At 41.2% G+C, this 26,018-nt stretch overlaps 3 protein-coding genes and 1 pseudogene across 4 annotated transcripts; 2 read left to right on the top strand and 2 right to left on the bottom strand.

Moving 5' to 3' along the window:
• Positions 1 to 56: 56 nt before the first annotated feature.
• On the top strand, positions 57 to 1,796 carry LOC110745319 (uncharacterized). The gene is made up of 9 exons (XM_088252455.1): positions 57 to 198; positions 324 to 489; positions 646 to 717; positions 819 to 887; positions 974 to 1,045; positions 1,145 to 1,216; positions 1,331 to 1,402; positions 1,512 to 1,583; positions 1,678 to 1,796. The coding sequence occupies exons 1-9, from the start codon at positions 57 to 59 to the stop codon at positions 1,751 to 1,753; spliced, it is 813 nt and encodes a 270-aa protein (XP_088108581.1). The 3' UTR covers positions 1,754 to 1,796.
• A 20-nt stretch (positions 1,797 to 1,816) lies between these two features.
• On the top strand, positions 1,817 to 13,862 carry LOC110745318 (uncharacterized; annotated as a pseudogene). The gene is made up of 28 exons (XR_015835338.1): positions 1,817 to 1,943; positions 2,047 to 2,118; positions 2,417 to 2,485; positions 2,624 to 2,686; positions 3,195 to 3,260; positions 3,382 to 3,417; positions 3,533 to 3,567; positions 3,679 to 4,052; positions 4,292 to 4,487; positions 4,572 to 4,712; positions 4,913 to 5,031; positions 5,170 to 5,380; positions 5,477 to 5,714; positions 5,848 to 5,998; positions 6,271 to 6,647; positions 7,028 to 7,220; positions 7,311 to 7,481; positions 7,613 to 7,733; positions 7,992 to 8,477; positions 8,595 to 8,790; positions 9,192 to 9,279; positions 11,473 to 11,668; positions 11,753 to 11,893; positions 12,094 to 12,212; positions 12,351 to 12,561; positions 12,637 to 12,867; positions 12,998 to 13,148; positions 13,415 to 13,862. The product of XR_015835338.1 is annotated as an uncharacterized LOC110745318 (transcript).
• A 294-nt stretch (positions 13,863 to 14,156) lies between these two features.
• LOC110745323 (uncharacterized) lies at positions 14,157 to 18,178 on the bottom strand. Its single transcript, XM_088252454.1, has 3 exons — positions 18,032 to 18,178; positions 15,965 to 16,889; positions 14,157 to 15,787 (listed from the first exon to the last, which is right to left on the bottom strand). The coding sequence occupies exons 1-3, from the start codon at positions 18,176 to 18,178 to the stop codon at positions 14,157 to 14,159; spliced, it is 2,703 nt and encodes a 900-aa protein (XP_088108580.1).
• A 3,412-nt stretch (positions 18,179 to 21,590) lies between these two features.
• On the bottom strand, positions 21,591 to 24,766 carry LOC148295280 (Leucine-rich repeat (LRR) family protein). The gene has a single exon (XM_088251494.1). It carries the CDS (start codon positions 24,708 to 24,710, stop codon positions 21,921 to 21,923), a length of 2,790 nt encoding a protein of 929 aa, XP_088107620.1. The 5' UTR covers positions 24,711 to 24,766; the 3' UTR covers positions 21,591 to 21,920.
• Between the last annotated feature and the right edge of the window lie 1,252 nt (positions 24,767 to 26,018).

Genomic DNA, 26,018 nt, shown 5'->3' with positions numbered 1-26,018 from the left:
TTTATAAAGGGTTTGGATAGTGCTCAAGGAATGTGAAGTGTGGGTGGTGAAGAAAAATGGTAAGGATTCTTAATGTTCCAATGGACATGATCTTCTTGTTCAGCCAAATTAATATCGCGCTCATAGTGCTTATGTGCAATATGGGACCAATATCATCAAGAGCACAGCCACAGAACATGACTCTTCCAGATGATGAGGGTAGGCTGCTGCTGCTGCTGCTTTCTAAAAGTAGTTTTTGGTTTTTTTTTTTTTTTTTTTTTTAAAATTTAAAAAATGGAAGGAACATGTGATGGGATTTTTGCTTTATGTGGGTGTGATGGCAGTTGAAGCCCTTCGTGAAATAGCTGCACAACTGCATAAAAAGGACTGGAATTTCAGCGACCCGTGTAGCAATGTTCCAACTTTCTCAAGCCCACACACGGATCAGTACAACAACACTCTCTTCTGCAATTGCTCCTTCCCTGGCAATGTGTGCCATGTCCAAAGCATGTATGTATATATTTTTGTCATTTGTATGCTTTAAATTCTTGCTGCACTGGTTCATTCATAAATTCATTTTCCTAATTAAATATGATGGTTGCTGGTTACTGTTTGGAGTGATTAGTCAAGAATCAACCTTTGATTTTTTGGATCCTTGTTGTGCAGTTTTCTTGTGGGGCAGGAGCTTGATGGTGTGCTTCCACCAGCACTGGTGAAGCTACCTTACATTAAGCAACTGTATGAAGAGCAGAGCTTTTCAATAACTGCTTTAGCTTTTATCATCTCAAATCTGTTGGTTCTTATTCTAATTAATAGCACTCTTTCTTCTTTGCTCATAGTAATCTGGGCCAGAATTACCTTAGTGGTTCGATACCACGCGAATGGACTTCTACGAAGTTGGAATTTCTGTAAGTGGCATCTACACTCATGTTTGAGGTTGCCAATTAGTAGTTTTCGTGCCAATGATTGAACTAAAGGAGTGTACATAGTGCAGGGTTCTCAGCGTGAACAACTTATCAGGACCAATCCCCAGCTATTTGGGAAACATAGTTACTCTCCAAGCTTTGTATGCTTTCAATCTTTCTCACTTGCTGTTATCTCATTTACATTTAGTTTGTACCAATTGGTTTGGTTTGGCTGTGACCTTGAAGTGACTATCTTTCAGGGCCTTGGAAAGCAACTTATTTTCTGGAACCATTCCTCCGGAGCTGGGGAAGTTGATTAACATGGAGATTCTGTCAGTGGGATTTTTCTTTTTCCAAAGTTCATAGTTTGACATTTTTTGATTTTCATAACCAAGTTGAACATAACAAGTGACAAGTTTTGACATGCCATGGGTAATTAACTACAGCTATCTTCGCGCTAATAATCTCACTGGAGAGTTGCCTGTGTCTCTCACTAATATGACCAAATTAAAAACACTGTAAGTGATTTTTACTGTATTTTACATAATTAAGATGTTTCGAGTTCAGGTTCATGACATTCCTTTTTTTTGTTTTCTTTTGGGTGGGGTGGTTCAAAATATTCTGCAGTTGGATTGGCAGTAACAACTTCACTGGGAAAATACCGAACAATTTTCTTAGTTGGAAAGAGCTCGAGATGTTGTAAGAGATCTTTTCTAGCATGCATCTTATATCTCTGTCATCTTCAAGTATCTTCAGTTAAAATATAAATCCATTTCAAATGTGTTGCTTACAGAGAGATGCAAGGGAGTGGTCTTGAAGGGCCCATTCCTCCTAGCCTTTCTGCATTAACTAAAATGTCATACCTGTGAGTCTTGGCTTCTAAGTTCTCAATTATTTTAGGTTTCAGATTGTTTTCATTCTCTTTTGAGATATCATTGCTGAAGAGACTTGTATTCCTAATAGTTATCTTGAGGTGATCTTTTGCAGAGCGATAAGTGACTTAAGCGGTGAGACTTCAGATTTTCCAAACTTATCAAATATGAAAGACATGCAGACTTTGTGAGCCATCTTTATGGTTTTAGACTTTTAGTATCCTTTCTGATTAGAATAACCTACAAGTAAATAACATTTATTTTCTTATATGGGTTGCTTCAAATTGCAGGATGTTAAGGAGCTGCAATATAAGAGGAACAATCCCTGAATATATCTCTAATATGACAAGTCTGAAACTCCTGTAATACTTCTGTTTATTCATTCTCTGTACTTTTGCTTGAGCTTACATATATGTGAAAAGCTTAAAAGTGCTAAATTTTTTGAATGGTTGTAGATCCATATGTAAAATTTGAGAAAGCCTTACTACTATATTACAATTTAATTACTATGTGAAGAGGAAAACAAAAATTTGGCATCAGTATTTATCATTTGCCTTTTCAATTTACTGAAGTGGCATTTGATAAACTTTTTTCTGTACCGTATTCCCAGCATCACGAGTACATAACTTCTGATTACCCCCAAACCTATTTCTTTTGCAGGGATCTTAGCTTCAACAGATTGAAGGGGAACATTCCAAATCTTGTGGATATATGGAGATTGGCCACAATGTAAGTCAAATTCATATGGGTAGCTATATAGCTCACATAATGAGGAACAGGATACATTATGTATCTTATGTGTAACCTTAAGAAACATTGATACAATTAATTTTTTATTCACATGTAAACATATTGCTCAATGATCAGATATCTGACAAGTAACTTGCTTACGGGGCTTCCGGAGTGGATCAAATATAGAGATAGTCGCTAGTATGTTTCTTCCTCCTAAATCTTACTTATATTATGGTTAGAGTTCTGTTTATATCCATCATTTACTCAGATTACTCAGATCATATGTATTCCACTAGCACGCATGTAGTGTGCATACCTACATGTTTATTGCAACCTTTCCTCATTAATTTGTGTCCGTGCTTCTGAGGCTTCAACAGATAAATGTCTATGATTAAGAATATAGTGACTTGGTAGACAGATTATAACGCTACACGAAAGATAAGGCGAATTACACAATGGATAAGGTTACGTATACAAGTACTTTTTGGCTGAAGGTTCATGATTATAAGAAGGCTGGGGTATATTGTATTGATGATGAGTGGTTAAGCCCAAAATTTTCTGTCTTGCTGCTGTCTTTGAAATGTTGAATAATTTCCTCTCTGTTCTGCAAAAATTCAGTAATTCATGTTACAAATTTTACCAAAATATTCTGATATTCTTTTTTCTTGGAATCTCTGTTAATAGAGAACTTTATGTTCGCATGCAGCATAATAGATCTTTCCTACAATAACTTTTCAGAGAACTCTGTCCCAACTACATGTCAAGACAACTTGTAAGATTAAATATTTTTTTCTATATCTTCTTCTTTTCATTTACTTTGCTTGAGATTTACATATTTTGCGCTCTTTGGCTATCTAAATATGTGAAAGTAACTAGGTTGTTGTTTTCATCAGTAATGTGTTCAAAAGTTTTTCCAGACAGAACAACTCGTAAGCTTCAAACTCAATGAGTTCCACAGGGAGTTTATTCATTTTTCCTCATTCATTGTTTGTAAGCTAATTATGCTTTTTGTTTTTTGTTATTTTTATATATATATCAATGTAGGATTCTTAGCCATTGCCTCAATCCATGTTCAAAAGGTAACTAAATCTGTCGTAGAATATCTCAAGTGTATGTTTCTGTTTTCACATACAATGTTGTTTTGAGTCCATTTGTCTTCTACCTTTTGTATGCTGTTTTTTTCTCTATAGAGCAGTATTCGGTGCATATAAATTGTGGTGGAAAACAAGCCACCATTGGAAGCATCAAATATGATGGTGATGAAGCTTCAGGAGGTGGAGCAAAGTTTTTTCATGACACAGGGAATTGGGGATTTAGTAGCACTGGTGATTTTGGGCTTATGAATTATGACCAAGAGTATATAGCAAGAAATAGCTCCATACTCAATATGACTAACTCTGAATTGTATGGAACAGCCCGAATATCTCCTCTTTCTCTCACATATTATGGCCGTTGCTTAGCAAATGGAAATTACACTGTGAAACTACACTTTGCAGAAATAGTTATCAGAAACAACAGGTCTTATTACGGCGTTGGAAGACGAATTTTTGATGTTTATATCCAGGTAGTCATCCTTTTATGTTCACCATAAATGAGATGAAGCATAAATAACTATTCTCCATGTTACTTAATTTTTATTTTTTTAGCATTTGGATAAACTGAATTATTCTCCATATTTTCTCTAAAAACTCAACCACCTATCAACATAGGCTTCCTTCCTCCAATGTTCTTAACAATTTTCTTAATCACTCCCTTTCACTCTTAGTTTTTAACTGGAATGATTAAGTATAGTAATTATTACAGGAAAAACTGGTGTTGAAGGATTTTAATATTCAAAAGGAAGCACAAGGGGTTGATAAGGAAGTGATTAAGGTATTTAAAGCAGTTGTCAATGTTATGACTTTAGAGATCCGCTTTCATTGGGCTGGGAAAGGGACAACTAATGCTCCGAAAAGAGGAATATATGGTTCTCTTATATCTGCTATCTCAGTGGAGTCTGGTAAGTAATTTAAGTAGTAAGTTTTCTCTTTATTTTGACTTCCATCTTGTTCATCACTGTTCTTGGCTCTGCTTTCACTTCTAGATTTCAAACCGCCTGATGAAAGCAAAAAGAAGATATTCATTGTGGTTGGAGTTGTCTCAGTGTTGTGTCTTATTTTCATGACTTTTGGCATTCTTTGGTTGAGATGCTGTTTTGGAGGCAGGGCATCTACTAGAGAACAAGGTATTGTGAATACTGTGCTAAAGAGGAAATAAGACTTGGCAATTTGAATTATAACTTCTCTGCTAGAGTATATGTCTACTGTAGTTGCTTGTTTTTTCAGTGTTATTCTTTTCCAATGTTGTCTAGTGAATAAGCCAAAAGGCCCTCAAATTCTCAGTGAAAAATCTGTTCAATATGCTAACCTCTTGTCACATGAACAGATCTGAGAGGATTAGATCTGCAAACTGGTTTCTTTAGATTCAAACAAATCAAAGCTGCCACTAACAACTTTGATGCTGCAAACAAGCTTGGGGAAGGTGGCTTTGGAGCTGTTTACAAGGTATTCTACAACTCCTTTTTGTTTCCCCTAAATATGCAAGCACTTCTCCTTTTGTTTTTCTTTTGACTTTGGTCTATGACACTAAAAAGTGTTATGTATGACCAACATTTCTCAAATGTATTCTATTTCAAATTGCAGGGTGAACTATTAGACGGTACTATTATTGCGGTTAAGCAACTTTCTTCAAAATCGAAGCAAGGAAATCGTGAATTTGTTAATGAAATAGGCATGATTTCTGCCTTAAAACACCCAAATCTTGTTAGATTGTATGGATGCTGCATTGAAGGAAACCAGTTACTGTTGGTATATGAGTACATGGAGAACAATAGCCTTGCACATTCTTTGTTTGGTATGCTGGAAAACTTAAATTGGATGGTAAACATTTTATAAGTTCAATACTAGTTTGATGAATTAATCTTATTTGTGAGGTTATGTTTGAATTCAGGTCAAGAGAAAGGTATACTGAAACTGGACTGGCCTACAAGGCAGAAAATATGCGTCGGCATTGCAAGAGGTCTGGCTTTCATGCATGAGGAGTCCACACTGAAAATTGTTCATAGAGACATCAAAAGTACCAATATACTGCTTGACAGGGACCTGAACCCTAAAATCTCCGACTTTGGTTTGGCCAAGCTGAATGAAGAGGAGAAAAGTCATATTAGCACCAGAGTAGCTGGAACTATGTGAGAAACCTTCCCTTCTCTCTCTTTCCTTCATTGTGGAACCCTAATTGATTTTTATCTTCCAAATCTTGATTACTTCGTTTGTTTTTATTTGAGCACACAATGATAAAACACTCTTCCCATTTGTTTTCAGAGGATACATGGCGCCAGAATATGCATTATGGGGCCATTTAACTGATAAAGTAGATGTTTACAGCTTCGGGGTTGTTGCACTGGAACTTGTATCTGGCAAAAACAACATCAAATATCGGCCAAACGAGAATTATGTCTGCCTTCTTGATTGGGTAAGATCTTACTGCATGTTGTTTAGTAGATGAGTTAGTAGGAACTATTTTCCATTTGACATATTCGTCATCCAGCTTTTTGTTACCCTACACTTTTTGATCAGGAAAATGAACTTTTTTATGTAGCAAGTTGCAAATGATGTTCTACTTTCAATTTCTCTTCAGTCCTGACATCAAAATGTTCTAAACAATGTACATATATACATATACATATATATAACAACAATCAAGAAAGTTTATTTTTCCATCTATTTCCTTTTTGAATGTCGCAGGCTTTTGTTTTGCAACAGAAAGGAAATCTGATGGAGCTGGTGGATCCAAAATTGGGGTCTGAGTTCAACAAGGAAGAGGCAATGAAAATGATTAAGGTAGCTCTACTCTGCACTAATCCATCACCAGCGCTAAGACCTACAATGTCTGCAGTGGTGAGCATGCTTGAGGGCCGAGCCATTGTTCATGAACTGAACATAAATCCGAGTATTTATGGTGATGAAATGAGGTTTAAGTCCTTAAGAGATGAGTCTAATCTGAGTGTTCAACAGAGTTGGTGTGAGACTCAAAGCCTCATTTATTTATCGGATGCAAGAGGGACGACCTCTTCCTCATCGTCTGTCCAGGATTTGTATACAATAAATTTTGATTCTCAATAGTCAAATCATCAGATTCATACTCAAAATCAGATATCCAAAATTAGAACTATGTACATGGCCTTTGCACTCCATTATTTGTACCATTATTAATTATATTAAAATTTGTGGTTGGATATGATTTGACGGGAGTTTCATTGATGCACATCAAACAGAATATTAAAACAAAGCAAAAAAGCAAAATATCAATTAATGTAAAATTTCCTTAATTGCATTAAGTAGGCATATGAAAGAAAGATTTACACTTTGATTGAGGTCATGAAGTACAAGCTATGATCGACTAACAATAGTGGGTGCATTTATGTGAGATTGTATAATTTATATTAAAAAAAATTTAAAAACAATTGCTTTTTGAAGGGTCTGATGTCATAATGCTTAGTAGCCCGGGAACATTGGTGGAGGTGGAGATGAGTATTGGGAGCCGAAGTTTGGTGGCAAAACAAAGTCATCTACTGGAGGGGGTGATGAGACAACGGGAGGAGGAGGTGAAAGAGAAGGAGAAGGTGGTGGAGGGGAGTTTTCTGGAGGCGGTGGAGACTGGGTGGGTGGTGGTGGTAATTGGACTGGAGGTGGCGGTGAGTAGACCGGTTCTGGTGGTGGTGGAGAGTGAACTGGAGGTGGAGGAGATTGTACTGGTGGTGGGGGCGAGTTGACTGGGGGTGGAGGAGAGTGGACTGGTGGTGGTGGAGGCGAATGCATTGGTGGAGGAGGCGAGTGAACTGGCGGTGGGGGTGAGTGGACTGGGGGTGGAGAAGAGTGGACTGGTGGTTGTGGAGAGTGAACTGGTGGTGGAGGCGAATGCACTGGTGGAGGAGGCGAGTGAACTGGCGGTGGGGGTGAGTTGACTGGGGGTGGAGGAGAGTGGACTGGGGGTGGTGGAGAGTGGACTGGTCGTGGAGGTGAATGCACTGGTGGAGGAGGCGAGTGAACTGGCGGTGGGGGTGAGTTGACTGGGGGTGGAGGAGAGTGGATTGGGGGTGGTGGAGAGTGGACTGGTGGTGGGGGTGAGTTGACTGGTGGTGGAGGAGAGTGGAGTGGGGGAGGTGGAGATTGGACTGGAGGTGGAGGTGAATGCATTGGTGGAGGAGGTGAGTGAACTGGTGGTGGGGGTGAGTTGACAGGTGGTGGTGGAGAGTGAACTGGTGGAGGAGGTGAGTGGACAGGTGGTGGTGGAGAGTGGACTGGTGGAGGAGGCGAGTGGACTGGTGGTGGGGGCGAGTAGATTGGTGGTGGTGGTGGAGAGTTGATTAGTGGTGGAGGAGAGTGAATTGATGGTGGTGGTGGTGAGTGGACTGGGGGTGGAGGAGAGTGAACTGGAACAATAGGACTTTGCCCTGTGGGTGAAGCCGACCGTGGAAGAGAGTGGACTGGTGGTGGGGATGAGTTCACAGGTGGTGAGTGGGGGCGAATTGGAACAATGGGACTTTGCCCTGTGGGTGCCGGCGATGGTGATGAAGCTACGGGTGGTGGGGGAGAGTGGATAGGTGGTGGAAGGGAGTTGATTGGGGGTGGCGGTGAGTCAGGTCGAATTGGAACAATGGGACTTTGCCCTGTGGGTTCTGGCAATGGTGGTGTTATTACGGGTGGTGGAGGAGAGTGGACAAGTGGTGGTGGTGAGTCAGGGCGAATTGGAACAATGGGACTTTGTCGTGTGGGTGCAGGCGATGGCGATGTTGCTATGGGTGGTGGAGGAGAGTGGACAGGTGGTGGGGGTGAGTTGACTGGGGGTGGTGGTAAGTCAGGGCGAATTGGAACAATGGGACTTTGTCGCGTGGGTGCGGGCGATGGCGGTGTTGCTACGGGTGGTGGAGGAGAGTGGACAGGTGGTGGGGGTGAGTTGACTGGTGGTGGTGGAGAGTGAATTGGTGGTGAGTGAGGGCGAACCGGAACAATGGGACTTTGCCTTGTGGGTGTAAGTGGGGGTGGTGATGGTGCTATCACTATTTGAGGGGGGCTGGCAACTGGTTCTGGAGTCTCTGGAACTGGCTCCGGAGATAGCTCTGGTTTAGGTGGTTGTGGCTCTAGTGTGGGAGTTTCTTCTTGGGGCGGTTGTTGTTTGGGTGGCTCCTCCTTGGGTGCAGGAGAAGAAGGTTTTGAAGGTGCTGGTCGACCTCCGCACTTTGCCCTGCCACAATCCACTGGCTTGTTCACCACAACTTGACATCGTTTTGCTGACTTCTGCTTAGGCCTATCTGGTAAGCAGTTGCTTGTGTCATCAAACAGTGTGTCCTTCCGAGAAGATGGCACACATTCTTGATCCTCGCCGTTGAAGTAGTTGTAGGAAAACGTAAAATTTCCCAAGCTAGGCAATTTGCAGAGACTCTCGGGAACAAACCCAGTTAGCATGTTGTGTGCAATGTTCAACTCCTCCACCTTCTCAAGGCCTTTGAAAGTCTTGGAAAGGAGCCCACTCAATGTGTTTGAACTAACATCAAGCAGAGTCACGTTTGAGAGGTACCCAATTTCAGGAGGCAAACACCCAGCAAACTTGTTGTGGGAGAAGATGGCCTCATTCAAATTGTTTACCATTTTTCCAATGCTATTAGGGATGCAGCCCTCGAGATGATTGTTTGCGACCACAAGAACAGAGATGGGGGAGTTGCCAAGAGTGTCAGGGATGGTGGATGTGAACCTGTTGTTGTTCAAGAATAGGGCATCCAATTCCTTGTTGAAGAGCTCAGGAGGCAATTTCCCCTCAAAGTCATTGAACCTGAGGTCAAGGTACTTGAGGTTTGGAATTTGCAGGACCACCTCCGGGAACGATCCCACAAAGCGGTTGTTGCTAACGTCGAGCTCGTGGAGAAGAGTTAGCCTAGCAAAGCTCTTAGGGATGATACCACAGAACCTGTTCGTGTTGATGTGGAACACGGCAATGTCACTCAACATGCCTAATTCAACAGGAAGGTACCCTGCAATGTCTGCATGGTTGATGTCAATGCCAGCCACAACCTCTAACTGTGGGTCATCAAGAGCCGGGGCACAAAATACTCCGGTGTAAGCACAAACATTAGCACCGACCCAGTTCTCAGTAGTTTTAAGAGGGTCTGAGTATATGGCCTTTTTCCAAGCTTGAAGTGCAACGTATGCATGTCTAAGCCTGGGATGTGGAAACTTCAAGTTCAACTCAACTTCATATTCATGGTCGCCACGCAGGTCATGGCCTGCGTGAAAATGTAGGAGCTGGCGGCGGGCAATGAAGGACGCTTCAGCAACAGTTAGAGGAGAAGAGAAAGATGAGAAGGAGGAGAAGAGAAAAAAGAAAACTAGAAAATAAGCAGCCTTCATTGTTTGGTTATTAGGCCCAAGGCTGATGAGGAGGAGAGCGGTAGCAAGGGAGATTATATTGAGAGGAAAGGTCTGTTTGGTTGGTTTATTTGAGAGGCTGTGCAAGAATTTCTCTGCAGGATTTGCAAACTTGAGTTGTTTGCCTCTCTGGCTCTTTAAAATTAGGCAACGCATATTTAGTTGGTTTGTTGTACAGTATGTTAAGGAAGGCACATCTTATTAACTAATCCATCTCACCAACACTATGACCAACAGTATATGTCTGCTTAAAAGCAATTAGAATATTTAAAGTATACATCTAATTCCATCACTAGCACTAAGCCTTGTTCATGAATTAAATCCTAAACTGCATTCATTTGATTCATTCATGTTTTTCTTTATATATAAAAAATAGGATTAAGTGCAAATTTGTTCATCATTTTTAACCAAGGTGTAGCATTACCCTTCCATCCAAATTGTGACATGTACTAATCAAGTTCCCTTCATAAATAATACAATATTATGCTCCTGCACAAGTTTTTTTCTTCTAATAGAATCATTTTTCTATTTTTATCCTGAATCCTATTTTTTCTAATTTTAAAAATTCATGCAATTTATTTATTAATGTACAAATCACATGAATTTTTTTAGATTTGATGGGTTTGTATTTTTGGGTCCAAAAGGAAAAGTAAAACATTTCATTTTATAAAAAAAAGAAGAAAAGTAAAGCTACTTTTGTTTACACAGGAATTAACCTAATATAGAACAAAATTATGTAAAAAAGGGACAAACTATAGAGAGAGAGAGAGAGAGAGAGAGAGAGAAGGCCTCGTCTTCTTCGCAGTTCGCCTTTGATTTTCTGTCAAAATACTGAGAAGATAACTTTTTTCTCTTTAAACAAACAAACACTCACTCTTTTTACTGCCAAATTACCCAGAAGGAGAAGAAAAAGTACTCATCTTTCTCTTCAAACAAACACCTAAGAGTAACCCTCTTTACTTGTTGCCCAAACTCAGAGGAGTTTTTTCTCTTCAAACTAACGAACACAGACAACACTCGCTTCAACCGAGGATCAAGCATTCCTATTCAAGCATTTTCTGTTTTTCTGGGTAAGCAAGCAATCCTCTTTAAGCTTTGTTTCTTTGTTTCTTTTTTTCTTATGCACCTGAAACTCAAAGCTCTGCATGTCTCTTCAAGTTACCCCTTTAGTGATTGTCTTATAAATTTAATCTCTATAAATCTCCATTTGGTTCCTAGTGATGGTGGAATACGTACACTTCAATCATCAAATTGCCCTGAATTTTTTATGTTTATATCCAGGTAGTCATCCTTTTATGTTCACCATACCATAAATGAGATGAAGCAAAAATAACTATTCTCCATGTTACTTAATTTTTATTTTTTTAGCATTTGGATAAACTGAACTATTCTCCATATTTTCTCTAAAAATTCAACCACCTATCAACATAGCTAGGCTTCCTCCAATGTTCTTAACAATTTTCTTAATGACTCCCTTTCGCTCTTAGTTTTAACTTGAATGATTAAGTATAGTAATTATTACAGGAAAAACTGGTATTGAAGGATTTTAATATTCAAAAGGAAGCACAAGGGGTTGATAAGGAAGTGATTAAGGTATTTAAAGCAGTTGTCAATGTTATGACTTTAGAGATCCGCTTTCATTGGGCTGGGAAAGGGACAACTAATGCTCCGAAAAGAGGAATATGTGGTTCTCTTATATCTGCTATCTCAGTGGAGTCTGGTAAGTAATTTAAGTAGTAAGTTTTCTCTTTATTTTGACTGCCATCTTGTTCATCACTGTTCTTGGCTCTGCTTTCACTTCTAGATTTCGAACCGCCTGATGATAGCAAAATGAAGATATTCATTGTGGTTGGAGTTGTCTCAGTGTTGTGTCTTATTTTCATGACTTTTGGCATTCTTTGGTTGAGATGCTGTTTTGGAGGCAGGGCATCTACTAGAGAACAAGGTATTGTGAATACTATGCTAAAGAGGAAATAAGACTTGGCAATTTGAATTATAACTTCTCTGCTAGAGTATATGTCTACTGTAGTTGCTTGTTTTTTCAGTGTTTTTCTTTTACAATGTCGTCTAATTAATAAGCCAAAAGGCCCTCAAATTCTCAGTGAAAAATCTGTTCAATATGCTAACCTCTTGTCGCATGAACAGATCTGAGAGGATTAGATCTACAAACTGGTTTCTTTAGATTCAAACAAATCAAAGCTGCCACTAACAACTTTGATGCTGCAAACAAGCTTGGGGAAGGTGGCTTTGGAGCTGTTTACAAGGTATTCTACAACTCCTTTTTGTTTCCCCTAAATATGCAAGCACTTCTCCTTCTGTTTTTCTTTGACTTTGGTCTATGACACTAATAAAGTGTTATGTATGACCAACATTTCTCAAATGTATTATATTTCAAATTGCAGGGTGAACTATTGGATGGTACTATTATTGCGGTTAAGCAACTTTCTTCAAAATCGAAGCAAGGGAATCGTGAATTTGTGAATGAAATAGGCATGATTTCTGCATTAAAACACCTAAATCTTGTTAGATTGTATGGATGTTGCATTGAAGGAAATCAGTTACTGTTGGTATATGAATACATGGAGAACAATAGCCTTGCACATTCTTTGTTTGGTAAGCTGGAAAACTTAAATTGCACATTCTAGTTTGATGAATGAATCTTATTTGTGAAGTTATGTTTGAATTCAGGTCAAGAGAAAGGTATACTGAAACTGGATTGGCCTACAAGGCAGAAAATATGCGTCGGCATTGCAAGAGGTCTTTCATGCATGAGGAGTCAACACTGAAAATTGTTCATAGAGACATCAAAACTACCAATATACTGCTTGACAGGGACCTGAAACCTAAAATCTCTGACTTTGGTTTGGCCAAGCTGAATGAAGAGAAGAGTCACATTAGTACCAGAGTAGCTGGAACTATGTGAGCAACCTTCCCTTCTCTTTCTCTTTCCTTCATTGTGGAACCCTAATTGATTTTTATCTTCCAAATCTTGATTATTTTTTATTTATTTGATCACAATGATAAAACACTCTTCCCATTTGTTTTGTAGAGGATACATGGCACCAGAATATGCATTATGGGGCCATTTAACTGATAAAGTAGATGTTTACAGCTTCGGGGTTGTTGCACTGGAACTTGTATCTGGCAATAACAACATCAAATATCGGCCAAACGAGAATTATGTCTGCCTTCTTGATTGGGTAAGATCATACTGCATTTTGTTTAGTAGATGAATTAGTAGGAACTATTTTCCATTTGACATATTTGTCTTCCAGCTTTGTGTTACCCTACACTTTTTGATCAGGAAAATGAACTTTTTTATGTTGCAAGTTGCAAATGATGTTCTACTTTCAATTTCTCTTCAGTACTGACATCAAAATGTTCTAAACAATATACATACATATATATATATAACAACAATCAAGAAAGTTTATTTTTCCATCTATTTCCTTTTTGGATGTCGCAGGCGTTTGTTTTGAAACAGAAAGGAAATCTGATGGAGCTGGTGGATCTAAAGTTGGGGTCTGAGTTCAACAAGAAAGAGGCAATGAGAATGATTAAGGTAGCTCTACTCTGCACTAATCCATCACCAGCGCTAAGACCTACAATGTCGGCAGTGGTGAGCATGCTTGAGGGCCGAGCCATTGTTCATGAACTGAACATAAATCCGAGTATTTATGGTGATGAAATGAGGTTTAAGTCCTTAAGAGATGAGTCTAATCTGAGTGTTCAACAGAGTTGGTGTGGGACTCAAAGCCTCATTTTTATTTATCGGATGCAAGAGGGACGACCTCTTCCTCATCGTCTGTCCAGGATTTGTATACAATAAATTTTGATTCTCAATAGTCAAATCATCAGATTCATACTCAAAATCAGATATCCAAAATTAGAACTATGTACATGGCCTTTGCATTCCATTATTTGTACCATTATTAATTATATTAAAATTTGTGGTTTGGATATGATTTGATGGGAGTTTCATTGATGCACATCAAACAGAATATTAAAACAAAGCAAAAAAGCAAAATATCAATGAATGTAAAATTTCCTTTATTGCATTAAGTAGGCATATGAAAGAAGATTTACAGTTTGATTGATGTCATGAAGTACAAGCAATGATCAACTAACAATAGCGGGTGCATTTATGTGAGATTGTATAATTTATATATAAAAAAATTAAAAACAGTTGCTTTTTTATGTCATAATGCTTAGTAGCCCGGAAACATTGGTGGAGGTGGAGATGAGTATTGGGAACCGAAGTTTGGTGGCAAAACAAAGTCATCTACTGGAGGGGGTGATGAGACAACGGGAGGAGGAGGTGAAAGAGAAGGAGAAGGTGGTGGAGGGCAGTTTTCTGGAGGCGGTGGAGATTGGGTGGGTGGTGGTGGTGATTGGACTGGAGGTGGCGATGAGTAGATCGGTGCTGGTGGTGGGGAAGAGTTGACTGGGGGTGGTGGAGAGTGAACTGGAGGTGGAGGAGATTGTACTGGTGGTGGGGGCGAGTTGACTATGGGTGGAGAAGAGTGGACTGGTGGTTGTGGAGAGTGAACTGGTGGTGGAGGTGAATGCACTAGTGGAGGAGGCGAGTGAACTGGAGGTGGTGGAGAGTGGACTGGTGGTGGTGGATAGTGAACTGGTGGTGGAGGTGAATGCACTGGGGGAGGAGGTGAGTGAACTGGCGGTGGGGGTGAGTTGACTGGGGGTGGAGGAGAGTGGACTGGGGGTGGTGGAGAGTGAACTGGTGGTGGAGGTGAATGCACTGGGGGAGGAGGCGAGTGAACTGACGGTGGGGGTGAGTTGACTAGGGGTGGAGGAGAGTGGACTGGTGGTGGGGGTGAGTTGACTGGTGGTGGAGGAGAGTGGACTGGGGGAGGTGGAGATTGGACTGGAGGTGGAGGTGAATGCACTGGTAGAGGAGGTGAGTGGACTGGTGGTGGGGGTGAGTGGACAGGTGGTGGTGGAGAGTGAACTGGTGGAGGAGGTGAGTGGACAGGTGGTGGTGGAGAGTGGACTGGTGGAGGAGGCGAGTGGACTGGTGGTGGGGGCGAGTAGATTGGTGGTGGTGGTGGAGAGTTGATTAGTGGTGGAAGAGAGTGAATTGATGGTAGTGGTGGTGAGTGGACTGGGGGTGGAGGAGAGTGAACTGGAACAATAGGACTTTGCCTTGTGGGTGAAGCCGGCGGTGGAAGAGAGCGGACTGGTGGTGGGGATGAGTTCACAGGTGGTGAGTGAGGGCGAATTGGAACAATGGGACTTTGCCCTGTGGGTGCTGGCGATGGTGATGTTGCTACAGGTGGTGGGGGAGAGTGGACAGGTGGTGGAAGAGAGTTGATTGGGGGTGGCGATGAGTTAGGTCGAATTGGAATAATGGGACTTTGCCCTGTGGGTGCTGGCGATGGTGGTGTTATTACGGGTGGTGGAGGAGAGTGAACTGGAACAATAGGACTTTGCCCTGTTGGTGAAGCCGGTGGTGGAAGAGAGTGGACTGGTGGTGTGGATGAGTTCACAGGTGGTGAGTGGGGGCGAATTGGAACAATGGGACTTTGCCCTGTGGGTGCTGGCGATTGTGATGTTGCTACGGGTGGTGGGGGAGAGTGGACAGGTGGTGGAAGGGAGTTGATTGGGGGTGGCGGTGAGTCAGGTCGAATTGGAACAATGGGACTCTGCCCTGTGGGTTCTGGCAATGGTGGTGTTATAACAAGTGGTGGAAGAGAGTGGACAAGTGGTGGTGGTGAGTCAGGGCGAATTGGAACAATGAGACTTTGTCGTGTGGGTGCGGGCGATGGTGATGTTGCTACGGGTGGTGGAGGAGAGTGGACAGGTGGTGGGGGTGAGTTGACTGGGGGTGGTGGTAAGTCAGGGCGAATCGGAACAATGGGACTTTGTCGCGTGGGTGCAGGTGATGGCGGTGTTGCTACGGGTGGTGGTGGAGAGTGGACAGGTGGTGGGGGTGAGTTGACTGGTGGTGGTGGAGAGTGAATTAGTGGTGAGTGAGGGCGAACCGGAACAATGGGACTTTGCCTTGTGGGTGTGAGTGGGGGTGGTGATGGTGCTACCACTATTTGAGGGGGGCTGGCAACTGGTTCTGGAGTCTCTGGAACTGGCTCCGGAGATAGCTCTGGTTTAGGTGGTTGTGGCTCTAGTGTGGGAGTTTCTTCTTGGGGCGGTTGTTGTTTGGGTGGTTCCTCTTTAGGAGGTTGTTGTTTGGGTGGCTCCTCCTTGGGTGCAGGAGAAGAAGGTTTTGAAGGTGCTGGTCGACCTCCGCACTTTGCCTTACCACAATCCACTGGCTTGTTCACCACAACTTGACATTGTTTTGCTGACTTATGCTTAGGCCTATCTGGTAAGCAGTTGCTTGTGTCATCAAACAGTGTGTCCTTCCGAGAAGATGGCACACATTCTTGATCCTCGCCGTTGAAGTAGTTGTAGGAAAACGTAAAATTTCCCAAGCTAGGCAATTTGCAGAGACTCTTGGGAACCAACCCAGTTAGCATGTTGTGTGCAATGTTCAACTCCTCCACCTTCTCAAGGCCTTTGAAAGACTTGGACAGGAGCCCACTCAATGTGTTTGAACTAACATCAAACACATTCACGTTTGAGAGGTACCCAATTTCAGGAGGCAAACACCCAGCAAACTTGTTGTGGGAGAAGATGGCCTCATTCAAATTGTTTACCATTTTTCCAATGCTATTAGGGATGCAGCCCTCGAGATGATTGTTTGCGACCACAAGAACAGAGATGGGGGAGTTGCCAAGAGTGTCAGGGATGGTGGATGTGAACCTGTTGTTGTTCAAGAATAGGGCATCCAATTCCTTGTTGAAGAGCTCAGGAGGCAATTTCCCCTCAAAGTCATTGAACCTGAGGTCAAGGTACTTGAGGTTTGGAATTTGCAGGACCACCTCCGGGAACGATCCCACAAAGCGGTTGTTGCTAACGTCGAGCTCGTGGTTTTAAGAGGGTCTGAGTATATGGCCTTTTTCCAAGCTTGAAGTGCAACGTATGCATGTCTAAGCCTGGGATGTGGAAACTTCAAGTTCAACTCAACTTCATATTCATGGTCGCCACGCAGGTCATGGCCTGCGTGAAAATGTAGGAGCTGGCGGCGGGCAATGAAGGACGCTTCAGCAACAGTTAGAGGAGAAGAGAAAGATGAGAAGGAGGAGAAGAGAAAAAAGAAAACTAGAAAATAAGCAGCCTTCATTGTTTGGTTATTAGGCCCAAGGCTGATGAGGAGGAGAGCGGTAGCAAGGGAGATTATATTGAGAGGAAAGGTCTGTTTGGTTGGTTTATTTGAGAGGCTGTGCAAGAATTTCTCTGCAGGATTTGCAAACTTGAGTTGTTTGCCTCTCTGGCTCTTTAAAATTAGGCAACGCATATTTAGTTGGTTTGTTGTACAGTATGTTAAGGAAGGCACATCTTATTAACTAATCCATCTCACCAACACTATGACCAACAGTATATGTCTGCTTAAAAGCAATTAGAATATTTAAAGTATACATCTAATTCCATCACTAGCACTAAGCCTTGTTCATGAATTAAATCCTAAACTGCATTCATTTGATTCATTCATGTTTTTCTTTATATATAAAAAATAGGATTAAGTGCAAATTTGTTCATCATTTTTAACCAAGGTGTAGCATTACCCTTCCATCCAAATTGTGACATGTACTAATCAAGTTCCCTTCATAAATAATACAATATTATGCTCCTGCACAAGTTTTTTTCTTCTAATAGAATCATTTTTCTATTTTTATCCTGAATCCTATTTTTTCTAATTTTAAACATTCATGCAATTTGTTTATTAATGTACAAATCACATGGATTTTTTTAGATTTGATGGGTTTGTATTTCTGGGTCCAAAAGGAAAAGTAAAACTTTTCATTTAAAAAAAAGAAGAAAAGTAATTAACCTAATATAGAACAAAATTATGTAAAAAAAGAGACAAACTAGAGAGAGAGAGAGAGAGAGAGAGAGAGGGCCTCGTCTTCTTCGCAGTTCGCCTTGATTTTCTGTCAAAATACTGAGAAGATGACTTTTTTCTCTTTAAACAAACAAACACTCACTCTTTTTACTGCCAAATTACCCAGAAGGACAGGAAAAAGTCCTCACCTTTCTCTTCAAACAAACAGCTAAGAGTAACCCTCTTCACTTGTTGCCCAAACTCAGAGGAGTTTTTTCTCTTCAAACTAACAAACACAGACAACACTCGCTTCAACCGAGGATCAAGCATTCCTATTCAAGCATTTTCTGTTTTTCTGGGTAAGCAAGCAATCCTCTTTAAGCTTTGTTTCTTTGTTTCTTTTTTTCTTATGCACCTCAAACTCAAAGCTCTGCATGTCTCTTCAAGTTACCCCTTTAGTGATTGTCTTATAAATTTAATCTCTATAAATCTCCATTTGGTTCCTAGTGACGGTGGAATACGTACACTTCAATCATCATATTGCCCTGAATTCTCTAAAACCAGGACAAAAGTTGGTTCCTTTCAAGGATTTGTGGATAAAGAATAGAAGAAAAACATACGTTCTGTGTTGATAGGTAAATTTCTGTCTCCCCATTTTACTTAGTGGATCATTTGATTGTAGTTGTTAATATCAAGAGTTAACCGTAGTTAACATATGTCACAATCTAGATTGTTTTTAATGCTGCATCTCGCTTGATTCAAGGTGGTGACCAAATTTGCAGTGAAACAGATTTTGATGTGTTCAAACTCTAAAATACTCTGTTTATGTGCACATGAGTTTGATCACATGGCACGTGCCAAGAACAACTGTTCTATATGTGGTCCCTTTCGTATCATTTTGGTCTCTCATAAAGGCAAAGCTTTGACAGAATGTTTATATGCATTTAATTACAACAATGAAAATTATTCATAAGCTAAAACCTTTTGAAGGGAATTACTTTTTGCCACATACATTTCCTTTACTACCCAATATTCATGCTATATTTGATTATTCGAAAATTTGGATTTTATTTTATGACAATTCTTTATGTTTCAATATTTTTCTTTCCTTTCTTTGAAACCGATCATTGTATCCAATTAGGCATATGAAAAGGATAGGATTGGATTTAATCCTAAATTGGGTGGAAGTGTAAAATCTACAAACTTAGCAAAATTGAGTTGGACTGGATTGTACATGTTGGTTGGCTTCGTGTACGAGTTAAGGTTCTATTCTTAAAGATTGAAATTGGTACTTAGGTGAAGTGGGTAAATTAAAATCCCAATAGACAAATTTAAGACAACAATGATATTGTTCCTAGTAACAATATGACTAGTCAATTACTAGTCATAGACCTATGAACAAACAAGTCTAGCACATACTTACCACAAATCAAATGTTAAAACCTGCAAGCCTAAAAGAGAACTATATGACAACCAAGGCACTCAGAAAGACCCGTCAATTTAGGTATCTCATGTGCTAGCAACAACTAGAGTGAAAGGTGTGTGAACATTTATCAGCATTTCAGAGATAACATATACAGTATGACTAATCATAAAATCAATAACAACACACCAAAAATGTTCATCCAGAAACTCACCATTGGGAAAAACTGCAAGTCATCACTCCGACTAGGCAATCCACTAAGTGAAGAAGATTCTTACAGAAAAAGTTGTTTACACCCAAAATGAACATCCAATGAGAACAAGACACGTGGAAGAAATCACGCCTAGTCAGAGATGCCTTCGGCATCCTACCTTCCGATCGCTCTATTAGGGCAACGCCCTCTCCTGGGACACGTGGCATGCTCCCAAGCGACGTCCACAGTCCCACATCGAAATTGTCAACAAAGTGCACACCTCCCAATGCCTATAAAAGAGGCCAAACAAAAATAGAGGTAATCAGAACTTACGGCATGCAAGCCCATTGATCTGTCAGTTGAACTTTCTAATCCTGAACTTACTTAAGCATCGAGAGCCTTCGGCCGGTACCACACCGGTGCCTTGGGCCTTACCGAGCGTTTGCTCATATTGCAGATCACGCTCTCTACCGAGGCATTGAGGGTACCGAAGGTATAAAATTACTAAGTTGACCCTCTAAGTCAGAGAACCACTTTTTGGCGTCAACAAAAGTAATCACAAGCTCAAACAATCCTATGTCTATTTAGGAAATGAGCACTACCTCCTTGTGCAACCTTCTTTTTCAAACTTAGTTGAGCTAGTAGCTTGTCCTTTGTGGAAATGGCAGCTAGTCCATTAGCTTCTTCACCCCATGGCACTGCAACTCAGCTCCAGATCGTCACCAATAAATGAAATATAGATTCTAGAATGAAATGGTCAATTTCTTCAAGAAACCATCTTCTTGAAGAAATCAACAGAGAATCTGATCTAGCTAGGATGATGAAGTGTTTAAACTAAACCCTAGATGCAGATTTCAAAAACCAATTTTCAAAATCTCATAATGAAAATCCAAACCTCACAAAGTAGAGAATGCAAAGTAAAAGTTTTACTCTAAAAAATCTCAATGGGTGAAGTGGATTGAGAAAATAGAAGCATATTTCAAAAGCTATTTGAAAGCCTTATTTCCAAAAGCCATGAACACTCTCAGACAAACCAAAGAGAAAACTAAGTTTTCCAAAATGGTGCAAATGAAAGAGATGAGAGATTAAAACTTTGATATGCAAAGCTATGGTCAGATTTTCTAAAAACGAAGTAGCTTTCAAAATTAAATCTTGAAAACCCATTTCTATGTCATGAACACTCTCACAATCCAAAGAGAAAACCAAGTTTTACAAAATGGTGCAAATGAAATAGATGAGAGATTAAAACTTTGATATGCAAAGCTATGGTCAAATTTTCTCAAAAAAAAAGTAGCTTTCAAAATGAAATATTGAAAACCCATTTCTATGTCATGAACATTCTCAGACAAACCAAAAAGAAAACCAAGTTTTCTAAAATGGTGAAAATGAAAGAGATGAGAGATGAAAACTTCGTATTACTAACAAAAGTTTGAGAAATGAAATTTCAATGAAAGCCTAAAAGGAATTCAAGAACCCATGAACTCTTCTCTCCAAAAGTAAAACCTAATTTGTGCACAATCTCTTACTAGAACTCTCTCTCTCTCTATCTCTCTCTCTCTCTCTCTCTCTCTAAAAACCCATATAAAAAATGTAAAATCTGAGAGTTAATGAGTCCATACTAGCCCCAGCCTTTTGGTATGTCAAAAGGACACTTGGCAGCCAATGATTGGACTTATAATAAGCAAAATCACGTTCCTTGGTTAAAAATCTCATGCTGAAAATATTGGCCTATATGACTGGTCATCTAGACAAATTATTATGATGCTGATGCTGATTTTCCTAATGATGCCCATTATAAATGAATGCACAAATTATCTTGGTTTTGTAGCCTCATAAGCTCTTCAATGTACTTCAACTGTTTAGCAAATAACCAAATCCTAATTTCTAAAGATAGCTAAGAACAATTACATACACGACAACTAATGATGCATGCAGGCGAACACTGTAATGCATGCAATGCATACATAAAAATATTACCTTCACTGAGCTTGATTGCATTAGGTAATTATGAAGTTGATCTCAACCACAGTAGTCAACTTAGCACTAACTTGAACTAGCCTAAATTCTTTGAGCTTGATCATACATATGAGATTACATGTTTGTCAAGGAAAGCTACAAACATTGGCTAAACAAAACTTAACAAAGATATATAGAAAAATATTTTGATCATACAAGGAAATATCACCTTAATTAAAAACATGCACCAAAGCTGAGTCCCAAACTGATAAAGCAACACATTCAATTACAAAACAACCAAAAGCAAAATACAAATGATTGAATGATTTGCCGATAATGTCCTTTATTGCATTAAGTAGGCATATGAAAATGATTTACACTTTGATGTCATGAATTATACAACAAGCTATGGTTAACTAACAAAAGTGGGTGTATTTCTTTGAGATTGTAAACATTTTTAAACAAAGTCATGTAGGTCATAGAGGTTGATATCATAATGCTTAGTAGCCCTGGAACATTGGTGGAGGTGGAGATGAGTATTGGGAGCCGAAGGTTGGTGGCAGGACAAAGTCATCTATTGGAGGGGGTGATTGGACTGAAGGCGGTGGGGATTGGGTGGGTGGTGATGGTGATTGGACTGGAGGTGGGGGCGAGTAGACTGGTGATGGTGGTGGGGGTGATTGGACCGGGGGTGGTGGAGAGTGGATCGGCGGTGGAGGAGAGTGGACCGGTGGTGGTGGAGAGTGGACCGGTGGTGGAGGAGAATGGACTGGTGGTGGAGGAGAGTGGACTGGAGGTGGAGGAGAGTGGACCGGTGGTGGTGGAGAATGGACCGGTGGTGGAGGAGAGTGGACCGGTGGTGGTGGAGAGTGGACTGGTGGTGGAGGAGAGTGGACTGGTGGTGGTGGAGGAGAGTGGACCGGTGGTGGTGGAGAGTGGACCGGTGGTGGAGGAGAGTGGACCGGTGGTGGTGGAGAGTGGACTGGTGGTGGAGGAGAGTGGACCGGGGGTGGAGGAGAGTGGACCGGGGGTGGAGGAGAGTGGACCGGTGGTGGTGGAGAATGGACTGGTGGTGGAGAGTGGACTGGAGGTGGTGGAGAATGCACTGGTGGTGGGGGTGAGTGGACTGGTGGTGGGGGCGAGCTGACGGGTGGTGGAGGAGGAGGGTGGATTGGAACTACAGGACTTTGCCCTGTAGGTTCAGGCGATGGTGGCATTGTTACAGGTGCTGGAGGAGGAGGGTGAACTGGAACCCTAGGACTTGTAGTGGTAGGCTCAGGTGGTGGTGGTCCTTCTTCAACTATTTCAGGGGGGCTAGCAACTGGTTCTAGAGTTTCTGAAACAGGCTCTGGAGATGGTTCTGGTGTGGGAGTTTCTTTGGGTGGTTCCTCCTTGGGAGGCTGTTCTTTGGGTGGCTCTTCTTTGGGAGGTGCTTCCTTTGGTGACTCTTCTTTGGGAGGTTGTTCCTTGGGTGGCTCCTCCTTAGGAGGTTGTTCTTTGGGTGGTTCCTCTTTAGGAGGCTGTTCTCTAGGTGGTTCCTCCTTGGGAGGTTCTTCCTTTGGTGGTTGCTCTTTAGGAGGTTCTTCCTTTGGTGGCTGCTCCTTGGGTGGTTCTTCCTTTGGTGGCTCCTCCTTGGGAGGTTCTTCCTTTGGTGGTTGCTCTTTGGGTGGTTCTTCCTTTGGTGGCTCCTCCTTGGGTGGTTCCTCCTTTGGTGGCTCCTCCTTGGGTGATTCCTCCTTTGGTGGCTCTTCCTTTGGTGGCTCCTCCTTTGGTGATTCCTCCTTTGGTGGCTCCTCCTTGGGTGGTTCCTCCTTGGGTGGCTCCTCCTTTGGTGGCTCCTCCTTGGGTGGTTCCTCCTTTGGTGGCTCCTCCTTGGGAGGTTCTTCCTTTGGTGGCTCCTCTTTGGGAGGTTGTTCCTTGGGTGGTTGCTCCTTGGGAGGTTCTTCTTTAGGGGGTTGTGGTTTGGGTGTAGAAGGTGTTGGAACTGATTCCGGTGATGGTTTTGGTGGTTGTTGCTTAGGTTGTGGAGGAGGTTGTTGTTTGGGTTGTTCTGGCTTTGGTGTCTTTGGCTTCTCAACTGGAGGCTGAGATGGTTTTGATGGTCCTTGTCCACCTCCACACTTTGCCTTACCGCAATCCACTGGTTTGCTAACCACAACTTGACATTCTTTTGCTGACTTTTGTTGAGGCCTATCTGGTAAGCAATTGCTTATGTCATCAAACACAGCGTTCTTCCGAGAAGACGGTACACATTCTTGGGTCTCACCATTGAAGAAGTTATAGGAGAACGTGAAGTTCACTAAGTTTGGCAATGTGCATATACTCTCGGGAACAAACCCAGTTAGCATGTTGTGTGAAATATCCACCTCCTCCAACTTCTCTAGGCCTTTGAAAGTTTTGGACAAGATCCCACTGAATGTGTTTGAACTAATATCAAACACAGTCACCTTAGAGAGATATCCGATTTCAGGAGGCAAACACCCAGCAAACTTGTTGTTGGACAAGATAATCTCGTTCAAAGTGTTTACCATCTTTCCAATGCTGTTAGGGATGCAGCCCTCGAGATCATTGTTGGCGACCACAAGAACTGAGACAGGGGAGTTACCAAGCGTGTCAGGAATGGTAGATGTGAACCTGTTGTCGTTCAAGAACAGGGCATCCAATTTCTTGTTGAAGAGCTCAGGAGGCAATTTCCCCTCAAAATTATTAAACCTGAGGTCAAGATACTTGAGGTTTGGAATATGCAGGACAACTTCTGGGAACGATCCCACGAATCGGTTGTTGCTAACATCGAACTCGTGGAGAAGAGTTAGCCTAGAGAAGCTCTTGGGGATGATACCACAGAACCTGTTGGAGTTTATGTGGAACAAGGCGATGTCGGTCAACAGGCCTAATTCAACAGGAAGGTATCCTGCAATGTCGGCATGGTTGAGATCAATGCCAGCCACAACCTCTAATTCTGGGTCATCAAGAGCTTTTGCACAGAACACTCCGGTATAAGCGCAGACATTAGCACCAACCCAGTTCTCTGTTGTTTTAAGAGGGTCTGAGTATAAGGCCTTTTTCCATGCTTGAAGCGCAATGTATGCACGTCTAAGCCTGGTGTTGGGAAAGTTCAGGTTCAACTCAACCTCAAATTCATAATGATCAGGAAGGTCACCACCTTCGGGGAGGGCTAACAGCTGTCTACGTGCAATAGAGGATGCTTCAGCATCGGTTAGAGCAGAGGAGAAGGAAGAGAATGAAGAAAAGAAAAGAAAGAAAACTAGGAAACAGCCAGAGGCCTGCATTTTTTGCTTTTCCACTGCCTCCTTGGTTTGGCCCAAGGATGCTTATAGGTGATGGGGAGGAGAGGATGAATAGGGAGTGTTATATTGAGCGGTAGGGCCAGTTTGGTTTGGTTTGTTTGAGAGGCTGTGCAAAAATTTCTCTGCTATTTTTGCAATCTCAAGTAATTTGCCCATCTGGCTTTCACAAATTAAGCACCACAAAATTGGTTGGTTACAGCTTTTCTTCATGTTTTTCAAAACAAATCTAAATTTAGGGAAGTTTTGTTTGGCAATGGAAATGCCTAGTAATTTGGTATTTTTGCCTAAATTTGCATGTCATGGTTACTAAATGATTGACGGTTGATGACCAGGTCTCCTCCCAAATATCAGTAAAGAATTTTGCATGCAGTTCGATGGAGTTTTCACGTCGCAGAATTTCTCTCATTTGTTTATGGAAAGATCAGTACTTTTTTTGATGAAAAAAAGATCAGTACTTTCGACCGCATGAAAATCATAACTTTTTTTGGGGTAAATCATGATCAGTACTTTCCGGCCAGCCACCCCAACAAATGTGAAAAAAAATGAACATAATAGTAACAGGTCCAACTTGATGGCCTAGTGGGTTTTTATGCCCTCCTCAGAATTCTCTTTTTCAACTCTATGTCATGTTCTATCCACTCAAAAAAAGAACAAGACAAAAATCAACTCTTTGTTTATTGAAATAGCGTTTTGGTTTGGTAAAACTAGTTCCAATTAAAATTGCTTCTTAGATTATAGATTGTAAGAGCCGGATTCATTTGCAAGATGTACCTTTCTGTTTTTGTAATTTAGGACATTTTATTATCCCTTCAAAATTCAATTACTGCTTACATATTTGTGTTTTTCTTTCAACATAAACATCAGCTTACATAAATATAACATCGAATTGCAAAGGGTTTGTAGATAATTAAGATCATTTACTCTTGCACTTGAGGTCATGTTCGAATTCACATCCCCCAATCGCTTGTGTAAAAAAAAACTTAAAGTTTAATACCTGTGCATGGAATAACCCCATAAAATATGAGAGTTGGAACATGGCATCATTGGCCTTTTTGTACACAAAGCAAAAAGCAACTAAGACAATGCTTAATGTTCAAAGTTATGACCTTCCCCTTGCAGATTTTAAGTGTAAGCAAAGGGAACTTGGGTCACTTGGCTTGGTCTGACTTTTGGGTTGATTTTGAACTTAAATCCTTACAAGTCCAGTCAACTCAGAATCCTCTTGATTAGTCTATGTCCATACACAAATATCCTACATAAACACATTTGCACGCGTTTTTAGCCATTATT

This window comes from Prunus avium, chromosome 4 (genome assembly GCF_965620075.1).
Source record: "Prunus avium chromosome 4, drPruAviu1.hap1.1, whole genome shotgun sequence".
In the NCBI taxonomy this organism is placed as follows: Eukaryota; Viridiplantae; Streptophyta; class Magnoliopsida; order Rosales; family Rosaceae; genus Prunus; species Prunus avium.
This window is presented reverse-complemented; position numbering and strand designations above follow the sequence as displayed.

What these genes read in the sequence shown, in the direction of transcription:
- LOC110745323 (XM_088252454.1), bottom strand. Translation starts at nt 18,178, where the DNA reads ATGCTTGATCCTCGGTTGAAGCGAGTGTTGTCTGTGTTTGTTAGTTTG. An exon ending in ACTTTTTCCTGTCCTTCTGG is followed by an intron (nt 16,890 to 18,031) that starts GTAATTTGGCAG and finishes TAAAACCACGAG; the next exon opens with CTCGACGTTAGCAACAACCG. An exon ending in ACTCACACCCACAAGGCAAA is followed by an intron (nt 15,788 to 15,964) that starts GTCCCATTGTTC and finishes CACCACCCCCAG; the next exon opens with TCAACTCACCCCCACCACCT.
- LOC148295280 (XM_088251494.1), bottom strand. Translation starts at nt 24,710, where the DNA reads ATGCAGGCCTCTGGCTGTTTCCTAGTTTTCTTTCTTTTCTTTTCTTCA.
- LOC110745319 (XM_088252455.1), top strand. Translation starts at nt 57, where the DNA reads ATGGTAAGGATTCTTAATGTTCCAATGGACATGATCTTCTTGTTCAGC. An exon ending in GACTCTTCCAGATGATGAGG is followed by an intron (nt 199 to 323) that starts GTAGGCTGCTGC and finishes GTGTGATGGCAG; the next exon opens with TTGAAGCCCTTCGTGAAATA. An exon ending in ATGACCAAATTAAAAACACT is followed by an intron (nt 1,403 to 1,511) that starts GTAAGTGATTTT and finishes AATATTCTGCAG; the next exon opens with TTGGATTGGCAGTAACAACT.